The following is a 10529-nucleotide window of genomic DNA, read 5'->3' as shown; positions in this document are numbered from 1 at the left end:
CAAAAATGGAAAGAGATGGGTGGGATGCCACTGTGTTTGATCTATTACATGAGCAATATCTTAGCAAATATAAAAGCTATGAGGTTCTTATTTTACATTCTAGCTTGTCAATATCTGTAATTTGAGTTTCTAATTCGTAAGAGACATCTAATTTGAACCAGTGCTGCATTCAACATACCACGTGACACACAAAAATGATGTTTATCTGTGTAAATTAAAACAATAACAAAATTGAACACATAATAAGAAATGTAATATCTTCTAATATTAGAGACTTGTTATCTTGTATTACATGTTGGCTTATATATTATTATTACTGTCAACATATTTATTTTTTGACATTGTGTTCTTTAAGTACTATAATTCATTGTATTGAAGGCTGTTAGCTGCTTTCCTCTCATCATTCACAAATATGGATAGGCTGTTCTGAAAAGTCTATTATTTTATTGTGGCAATAAAGCATTACTATTTACCAATAAAGTTGAGTTTTTCATTCTTACATCATCTACTGAAAAAACAATTATCGTGAAAAATATCAGTTTCAAAAGTAGTGGTAATGATTGCACAGCTATATTTTTCTTGCTGTAGCTGTAGGGGTGCTCCATTGAAAAGATAGCATGCACAGTCATGGCAGTATTTCTTTTTTTTTACTTTAACCCTTTCCACATGGGTCAAAGGCCATGTCATTGTGTTTGTTGACTTGCATTCAAAATTTTATTGAACTACTATTTCAGGAATTTATATCAAACACTTTGGTATCAAACTGTACATTATAATTCAAATTTTAGTACTATATATTACTCAATTTCTTAATTTAAAAGCAAATATTAAAATAGTACTATGAAGCTGACTTTTTCAATGAGGAACATATTCTCACAGCTCCTTGTAACCCATGGTTTAAACTGATTTGGATTAGTTTAAGTGCTAGGAAAGAAACTGTAAAACAAATGATGATTAAAAAACTCTCAGAGAAGATGGAAGGCAGTGGTGGTGAAAGTTCAGCAAATGCTGATTTAAGTGAGTTTTCGTAATTTTCTAGCACCAGGAAAAATGAGATAGTAGACTTCTTTATGTTCTTTAAACAACAAGCAAAATCTGCAAATAATTCATCCTAAAGTAGCAGTGACCAAATAACACTGTTCCTAAGCAAAGAACAATCTACTACAAAAAATATAGAATCAAGCTTGATCCTTTCACCAGCTTTTAAATTTTTCTTCATTTACATCAATATGCCCATTCCATTGAGTGCAGCTGTAGAGTGCATTTTGCTCAAAGGGAAAGACATTTGAAGCCAAAAAGAGCTGGAATGATGGATAATAATTTTATGAAGCTTGTGCTACTGAAATTAAATACGCAATTCATCAAATCAAAGCATTAACAAGTGCCTTGCAAGTATGGAGTGCTTTACCACAAAGATCTTTCACTTTTGTCAAACATGTGGTAAGTGTTGGAAAAAGTAGTCCCATATAGGCCTTACTTTCACTTTGAAGTAAATCCAGCCTGTGTGCTACAGGTCACATGACAATTACATGTTCTCTTATCAAGTATATATCAGAAAGGTTGAAATGAGCAATTCCAGTTCATAATTATGTTCTCCATTCAAATGAACGCGTTATACATCAAATTTTACAGTGTAGTGCATCAAACAACAAATGTTTGCCCAGTCCTTGTTGTATAAGGTCAGTTGCTGTGCATCTGTTTGTTCCAAAGCATCCATTCCTTTGCAAATGCCAATTGGTACACTTTCTTGAAAATACCATTGCTCAAAGTTTTTCTACATCACTGGTTACTACTAAATTGAGTGTATGTGCTGCACATAGAAGATGCTCGAGAAGAAAGCAAACCTCACTAGACTCTGTCTCTCTACTAATAATATTGGAAATGCTGTGGAAGTTTATCTCATTTTCTTGTTCTTTATCACTTGACTTGAGTGTGCTTTGTTCTACCTTGGAATCACCTGCATCACTACTTACAGGTTCAGCCCTTGATTCAGTGGAGAAGATTCTGAAAAAACAAATAGTAAAATATAACAAGAGATGTGTATATGGTACGTGGCGTGGCTTAGTAGTTCCATTTTGGTATGGTATTGCTGTATTGGTATGGTATAATAATAATAATAACTTAATTTCTTATACAGCACACCTCTAACCATTGCTAGCCATTCAAAGCACCTGTCATTGACCAGTCTCTACATTAGTTGAAAGCCAGGTGGAAGAGATACGACCTGATAGACTTTGCATGTTGCAACTCTATAGGAAGAGTGTTCCAAAGCTTAGGAGCATAGACAGAAAAAGCACAACAGTACCGGTATTAATATCTACTAGCCTTGACCTGCAAAACATTTGCAGTATTTTTCATGCCCTAGCTTGAAGTTTCCTTATTCTATCATTTTTTTACACACAGCATTTAAGCTATGCTTTCTTGTAGGCACTATGTGTTAGATCAATAACTGCTGTTCTATTTGAAAATAATTTATGCAGTCAGACAAAAAACTCATGTAGATATAACTTTATTTAACTTTCTCACTATGGTTATCTTTTTCTGTACATGCCACAAGGTTTTAGTGAGCTACATCCAAAATTTAATTAAACTACTTTAATATCATGGTACATAAATACGTATAGTACAAATGTAGCTAATAATTCACATTTTAATAGTATACAAGTTTCAAGTTGTTAAATTCATAACTTATAAGGCAATATTTAACAACAATCCTGAATTTCAACTACTGTAAGAATTAAGAGAATTTCTCTCTAGGCATCCCCCTCTTCTCTAATTTATTCACCCCCCCCCCAAAAAAAAGTATGAAATTCAACATAAATTACTCAAGATAACTTTGTCAGGCCAATATGCAATCCAGACGACTCCTTGGACGAAGTCCCTACTAATGATATGAAACCTGTAGCGTTTGATCAAGAAATTTACAAGAAAAAGTCTAGACAAAGAGATAGATGCAAATGTATTATTTATCATTAAGTATGGTAGTACTTAAAAGTAGGGATCGTGATGAAGCAAAATGGTAGTAATAAAAATCACCCATTTAAAACCACCTTTAAAATGTCTGATTGTTAACAATGACTATTTTGCAGTATTGGCTGGGCAAAACTAAAGCTCTGTACAACAATAGTATATTAGCTATTTCAATCATTGGCTATTATATACATACAAGTATACACTACTGAAATAAATGTTAGTATGCTCCATTCTTCTGGGATGCTTTTCCATAAATAACTCACATACAGTTTCAATGTTGATAGCAGTGTCATAATTATCATGTATTCAAGCTAGAGCACTCAGTCTTTCTTCAGCCTGTGTACACCTTAGGTAATTATTCAAACAGCAAAGACCAGATGCTGAAAGTTCACATCAACATGACCTTAGTGGCAGTGTGGCAAAGAGTTTCAGTAAAATAAAGATATTTGGTACACTGAAGAAAGCTTTGACAAAAAAAAAGAATTATTTAAAGCTCTAGATACAACTGTGATAACCAACAGTGTAATGAGCATTTGTCTACACATTTCACTTGTTTTAATATATTATTTTAGAAGAAGTGGACTGGGTTGTTGTTTGTTCATATTTACCACCAACTAGTCAGAAACATTTACTGTATATAATCCGGCCCACAAACCTGATAGTAACAATATGGCTTCAGGATTCCAATAACAAAGTGTCAACAGAAGCCACTGCATGCAACTATTTCAAGCCAAAAAATGCTAATGCTTTATCAGAAGAATGTAGACTATGTAGAAAATGTTAAATACCATAAACAGTCACACTATAACTGTAATCGCAAAAATTATAATTTTCCTATATTGAAAATGTATTTCTGATAGGTACTCACAAGATTAGTTATTCTTGTTCAGTGGTGCCGTTTATATGCACACTTTTTCTTTATACATGCCACAAGCCTTCCGCTCCCCCCTATTGGAATTGTTATGTTCCAATATATCTCTCATGCATCACCTCCTAACCAATAGGAGGAGTATGATATGCTCACATGACGCATCTGACTCCCTCTACACTCCTCTATCGAACTATCACTTTAAACTTCGATAATGTTAGCACCGGAGAAAAGTGGGGAGGAAGGGTGAGAGGAAGTAAGTACCTATCAGAAGTACATTTTCAATATAGGAAAATTATAACTTTCAATACAGTACTCGCCTCCTCTCAAAAAATTAACTAGAATCTCACATTGAGAAGGTGGGGCCAGTGCTATGGAAAGACAGAAGTACACCCTGAAAGCATCCGAAGGATACCCCTGAAAATGATAGATTAAGATCCAAAGAGAGGAACTGCACCACTTCTAAACCAGATATACTGTACACCCATGTGTGAAATGTGTAAGATATAAGAGCAGAAAATGAGAGGGGCACACCCGAATGGGAGAGAATGTGGTAGGAAAGTGATCCAAACCAAAGAAAGATATTGTAGATTTGTCAGACGAAATCTGTTTGCAACAAGCCCAGGTAACCACTGCCTTTTAAGACGGGTTTTCTTACTGTTCTGGTTGACAGATTACGATCGTTTAAAATCTGCGGGACTGAAGTCAAGGAGAGTCATAAAACGCCCGACACTTGACGATCGCCATCGCAGGGAGAGGTTGGCCTGGTGCAGAGCAAGGCAGAACTGGAACCTTCAAACCTGGCGACAAATACACTGGTCAGACGAGAGTAGATTTTTACTCCACGTAACTAATGGTCGAACCCGTGTTTGGAGGCATCGTAACGCAGCTTACATTCCAAGAAACATTGTTCCAACAGTGCCTTTTGGTGGGGGCTGTGTCTCGCATGATTGCAAGCTGGATTTGGTAACAATCAATGGCAACCTTACTAGCGAAAAGTACACCAGGGACGTGCTTACACCTGTAGTTGTGCCTCGTTTTGACAACCACACGTTAGCGTCAAGACCTTTATTCATGGATGACAACGCTATACCTCATCGCTCTAGGGCAGTAAAGGCTTATTTAGAGAATGAATTTTCCAGGTGTATATATAACTCAAATAATAGACGTTAGAAAAATGTATGATTATTTATTCATTAGAAATTTTCACAATTGTTTTTAGAACTTTAATCTTGATTAAAGGCTTGTAGTTTAAAAAACAATAGATCACCTCGGGATAATTTTAATATTAAATAAAATCGAAGTTTATTTAGGTACCTTCTAGTTCTGGAGCGCTACTAATTGTGAATGGATGCCATTCAAACTGGGCAATGACTGGAATTCGGATGAAAACGTAGTCGCCAGGACAGAATTCAAAATGACGAGGTCGTTTAACAACAAGCTGAATAACCTTGAAAAAAGAAGTTTACTATAAGTTTATATTTAATTTAATTTAAAATCTAACGTGACCAAAAAAAAAGAAATGAAATTCTTATTTGATACAATTAAAGATTGCAGACAGTCAATAATCTAAAAATTAAATTGATATATTGATAAAATTGTAGGGATAATTTTTCGTCACTTCTATTAACATAAATACTCGAAAAGACTTTTTTTTTGTACCTTTGAACACAGTTATGATTACCTATATTAAGGTTAGATAGTAAACTAAAAACCTCTATAATTCTGAGTTTTAACAAATAACGAAACATTGTAAGCGAGACTTTAAAGAAATGGACGAGCCGGAATATTATGTTTATGACTATTTATTAACTCGTAAACTTCCTTCAATTCCAAGCAAATTTTCGAAGAAACTGCTCTGAATTATTTTCGCAAATATGTGTATACATATCAAACTACCACATCAACAAATAATTTAGTAATAACCAAAGGACGATAGCAAGCACTTGTTTAAAGTTAAAAATGTCTTTACCTTAGAGGGTAAGAGCGTGCCGCTGAGCACGCACGTTTGGCCTTGTTTAGTGTAGACCATTCGCATTTTACAAGTCATTTCCACGACGAAGATCAATGCAGGACCTATGAACCACTTTAAGAAATTCGGACCGTGAAGAATGAGCACCAACCAGAAGACAATGTATAATTTGTGACTGTAGTGAAATACCTACAAATAATACACATTTACACGGATTCAATTAAAACGTACTTAATTGCATATAATAGAAAGTCATCAAAATACATACGTCTGCGAACTTGCAACGCTAGAAACCGGGTTTCGATACCCGTGGGAGCAGAGCACAGATAGTCCATTGTGCAGCTTTGTGCTCAATTAAAAACAAACAAATCAAATACAAGGCCCACCATGTTATATATGAACTACTTTTCAATCTTAGAATGAATTAAGATTAACGTTTATATATATACGTTTCACTAATGGGACTACTTCGAAGAATCCGTTGTGTTTATTGAAATGACTACAATTTTGAAATATTGTCATATTGGACAAAAGAAACATCTACAATAACCGAAACAATTATTTCTGAAGATGGAGTTTAGTCTGTTACAAAAATAAAAAGTCCGTTCGTTTGAAAATATCGCTCTTGAAATTAAAAATTCGTCATTTTAAATGTATTTGAAATACAAAATCTTAAAGTTTAATATTCTGGTTGTCGTTAATTCACTAATACAACAAAACTGTGATGTTTGCATTATTAGATAAAATATTTCCACTGCTTATGCAGAGACATGTCTTAATATCATGAAATGTATTTTCTAATATTTTGTATTCGTGTAAATACTTATTAATTGATGTGATTATAGGTTACAAATCTGTCCACATTTGTCCATGCAGTTCGAAATCAGAGATGCGTAAAAAATAACATTTGAGACCCATCTTTTATTTCCCACAAGCTAAGATTTTCGTTCAATACCAAACTCATCAGCTGGGTTGGATGATAAAAGAATAAAAATTCCACGAAAGTTTCTAAATCACTATAACTATTTTTAGTCCCATTGGTTTTCCAATATTTCGCCGGCTATCGGCGTTTAAACGGCAAAGGTTAGATGTTTGACCAATAGAGGTCGCTATATGATTAATACAAACATCAAGTTAAAAAGTAATTTACGTACGAATGTGGTTTCTTAAAGCTAAGTCCCGATGTTACTTGAAAAGAAGTTTCTCGTAAACATTTTTATTATGCCTTTAAACTGTGTAGAAAGGTCGGAACACGATACTTAGTTGATATCTATAAAAACTTCAGAGCTGTTTATAAGACTAAGAGATCACCTATAGAGGTTAACCATTCAGATAGAGATTTATAAACTACCTGAAATAGCTGTTGCGTGGAATATTTGCGTGCAGCCCTAGTTAAGGATCGTGAGGATGGGCGTCCGAAGAATTTATTCCAAGTGGGGGTAAGCCATCGCAAAACCCAGGCCATTGCTTTGATGTTTGAATACGATACTCTGGCTTATTAGGGCTTACTTAGGTGCACCCAATTTACATTTAAATAGTTTTATTTTCTAATACATATTTTAATAATTTATTCAAATATATTTTCTCCTGAAAACTTTGTCCATTATTATACAGAATCGTATTGTTTGTAATTAAGCACAAAGCTGTTTGTGCTCTGCTCACCACGGGTATCGAAACCAGGATTTTAACGTTGTAAGTCCGCAGTCATACCGCTGTGCCACTGAATCGAGGGATTATTATATATCGTGAAATATATATAAACACACACACACTGAACTGTTTTAGTTATATACAATCAGTCATTAAGCCTATTCTACGAAACTTTTAGTTATCTATCAGTCCTAAAAAAGAAAAAAAAAGATTAAGTAAAAGCTGCCTATTGAACAGTAGAACAGAACCTTTTCATATACAACATTGGAAAAACATCATCTGGCAGTTTTTGTTTTATTCAGTAAAGTAACATAAATAAAAAGAGAAAACGTACTTGTTTTGGGTAGTGACATTAATATGAAATACGTGTTCAACTCAATAAAGATTTGTATATTGCATTTTTTAAAATAATCATACATATCTACCTCGAACATGCCACGCTGACGTACGCATTTCTGAGCACAAACAAACATGACAAACAGGATGACCAAGAGGATCCAACCAGTTAGACAAGCTGCTCCACCCACCCAGCCAATCCCCACTTCTGTTGTAAATAGCAGCCAAACTGTCAGCGAAGAGTCGCCTTCAGAGACACGAGCTAAAGAAATATAATAATTAGATATAAGGTTTTTTGAGGGGCTTCGTCTAATGGTAGCGTGACCGGACCGTGAATATGAGAGCTCATGGTTCGAGTTCCGTTGCTGCAAAACGCGCTTAGTACTTTGAGAACGTAAATTTTGTTATGGTGAACAGTTTTATAAGCAAAACAATTTAAATAATAAAATGGAAGAAACAAAATAAATCGTTTCTTCATAAAAAGGAAGAAAATAATTTAATAATACACCTGATAAGATTTATGAAAGTGCCTAAATTCTGAAAAATATATCTTTCTATTTTTCGTTTTACAGACTGCCACATATAAACATGGATAACTTTGAATATAAGGTGGCAGCGAAAGATAACAATAATCTAAGCTAAGCAAAAAAAAAGCTGTGCATTAGAAATACCCGACGGGTAAATTTTGATTAATACTTCAACGTTTCAATAGATGGCGACACTAAATTATATATCTCGTAACAAGAACTGTTTCACAAATACCTACCGAAGTTACAGATGTGCATGATTGTGTGAAAAATGCTGTAAAATATGATAAACCAGGCCGTCAATTTATGAAAATAAACACCGTGATCCACAGGCAGGTATTGAGAGAAACCATGGGTTCGAAGCCATGTCAAGGAAAGGCGCAAAACAGGTAACAACACAAACATGCACGTGAAATTAAGACAGTGACCTGAAATAGAGGCAAAAATTAGTTAGTTTGTTTTTCTATGAAGAAAAGAAAACTAAGACGCTATTTCTTAAACATGGTTATTAGTTATTTCCTCATTTAAGACATTTAATGAAGCTAACCGACTTCGGAAATTATTTGTATTGTATGAAGTTAACGTTTATACATACAACACAATTTAAAACGATAAACAGAAAATAAGTGACTTTGAAGAGTTTTATCTTTGTTAACTTCAGCTGTTTATAAAACTGTTATTGGATTTTATATATTTCGTCAATATATCTCTACAAATAAAAGTCATGACTATGTTTAAGACTGTACATATACTGTACTTACCACAAGCACGAGCCAAAACTTCATAAATGTGTTTAAACGGCAAATTCTGCTCGTCTACGTCATCAATACAGGAACCAATCGAGCGAATCTGTGCTGTTTGATTGACATGTTGGCCAAGCATTCCGGAAGGTGTCTCTTTAGTGCTATTTTCTGCTGAGAAAGAATTTTCCTGCAACATTCGCTGTAGTAAAACACCACTTTCGTCTTTCATGTTACTTACAGCAACATATCGAGAAATGAACAGGGCGATATTGATTGTTAGGAAGCCCATCAAGAAAAGTACGCTAACATAATTGTTCCGTATATAACGCCATCTTAGTTTTCGGGGAAGTTGATACTTTAAGAATGTCTGTGGTGATGTCTGGGATGATGGTATTAACCATCTGTCGATTCTGGGATCAAAAGAGAATGAAATATATGATTCAGCCAACTAAACCTATTTATCTCTTTAGCTTCAATAATACACAGTGAATCCCTCTTTTTAAAGAATTAAGTTAAAATCCCTATTTCTAAGAATCCGTGAGTAAAAGCAAAATAAAATATGTTATAATATATCAACTACACTATATCCCCCATATCCAATGCCGACGAGGCCTTTCGCCCAATACCAGGGTATTTTCACTGCAGAACGTAAGGGAATCTTACCAATTCACATAATAAATTAGCAAGATATCAAAATCCAACAGGAAGGCTTTTCCTTATGGCCTACTATCCTTATCAGTGAACTTAGTCTATTTGGTTAGCGATAGTTGCACAACCCTTAGATTCCCTAGTGCGGGTTATTTACGAACTAATCATCAGCCACTTTGAAGTAAGATAACACCACCAATCACTACCTAAAACCGAAACAAAAGCTCAATCGAGGCGACTTTTAGAAAGCTCTCAAGCTTTAGAATTATTTTTCGAACTGGTTCAGTAAATTATGTAGCATAGTAATGATTCACGTTGTTTACATAATTTATTAGCCTATGATTTAAAACAAACAAACATTTACTCTCCAAAGTTTAATCTAAAGAAAATAATATTCCTGCACCGATTGGTGATATTTATATACACAGCTGGTCACAAGTAAATAGATACCACCTTTTCAGAAAAAAATGACATTTTTCAGTCATATTCACATGAATTGATATATTTATAATTTAATTAATATATAGTAGATCTTCCTTTCGCTTCGTGGAGTTCGTTGATCCTTTGGGGCATCGTGAGAATCATCTCTCAATTTTAAATTGTGGGATTTTCGTCCACTCTTGCTTCAAAACTTGGAGTAGATCGCTCTTCGAAGTTGGTTTTTTTTGGTTGTTTCTTGACTTGCCGCCCGGCATGGCCAGTTGGTTAGGGCGCTCGACTCGCAATCAGAGGGTCGCGGGTTCGAATCCCAGTCACACCTAACATGCTCGCCCTTTCAGCCGTGGGGGCGTTATAATGTGACGGTCAATCCC

The 10529-nt window shown here is 34.6% G+C and overlaps 1 protein-coding gene across 3 annotated transcripts in view; it reads right to left on the bottom strand.

The window, feature by feature from the left end:
- Positions 1-10529, bottom strand: part of LOC106469164 (NADPH oxidase 5-like) — a 34076-nt gene that overhangs the window by 9458 nt on the left and 14089 nt on the right. For all 3 annotated transcript variants that reach the window (XM_013929628.2, XM_022397591.1, XM_022397589.1), the window contains exons 6-10: positions 9088-9479; positions 8566-8754; positions 7889-8061; positions 5814-6002; positions 5159-5291 (exon numbers count right to left, since the gene is read on the bottom strand). In XM_013929628.2, coding sequence (XP_013785082.1) covers positions 5159-5291; positions 5814-6002; positions 7889-8061; positions 8566-8754; positions 9088-9479 — 1076 coding nt within the window. The remainder of the gene's footprint in view (positions 1-5158; positions 5292-5813; positions 6003-7888; positions 8062-8565; positions 8755-9087; positions 9480-10529) is intronic.

The sequence above is a fragment of the Limulus polyphemus genome, unplaced genomic scaffold, assembly GCF_000517525.1.
Source record: "Limulus polyphemus unplaced genomic scaffold, Limulus_polyphemus-2.1.2 Scaffold3332, whole genome shotgun sequence".
Taxonomy (NCBI): Eukaryota; Metazoa; Arthropoda; class Merostomata; order Xiphosura; family Limulidae; genus Limulus; species Limulus polyphemus.
The sequence above is the reverse complement of the archived record's forward strand: the minus strand, read 5'-3'. Positions and strand labels throughout refer to the sequence as shown.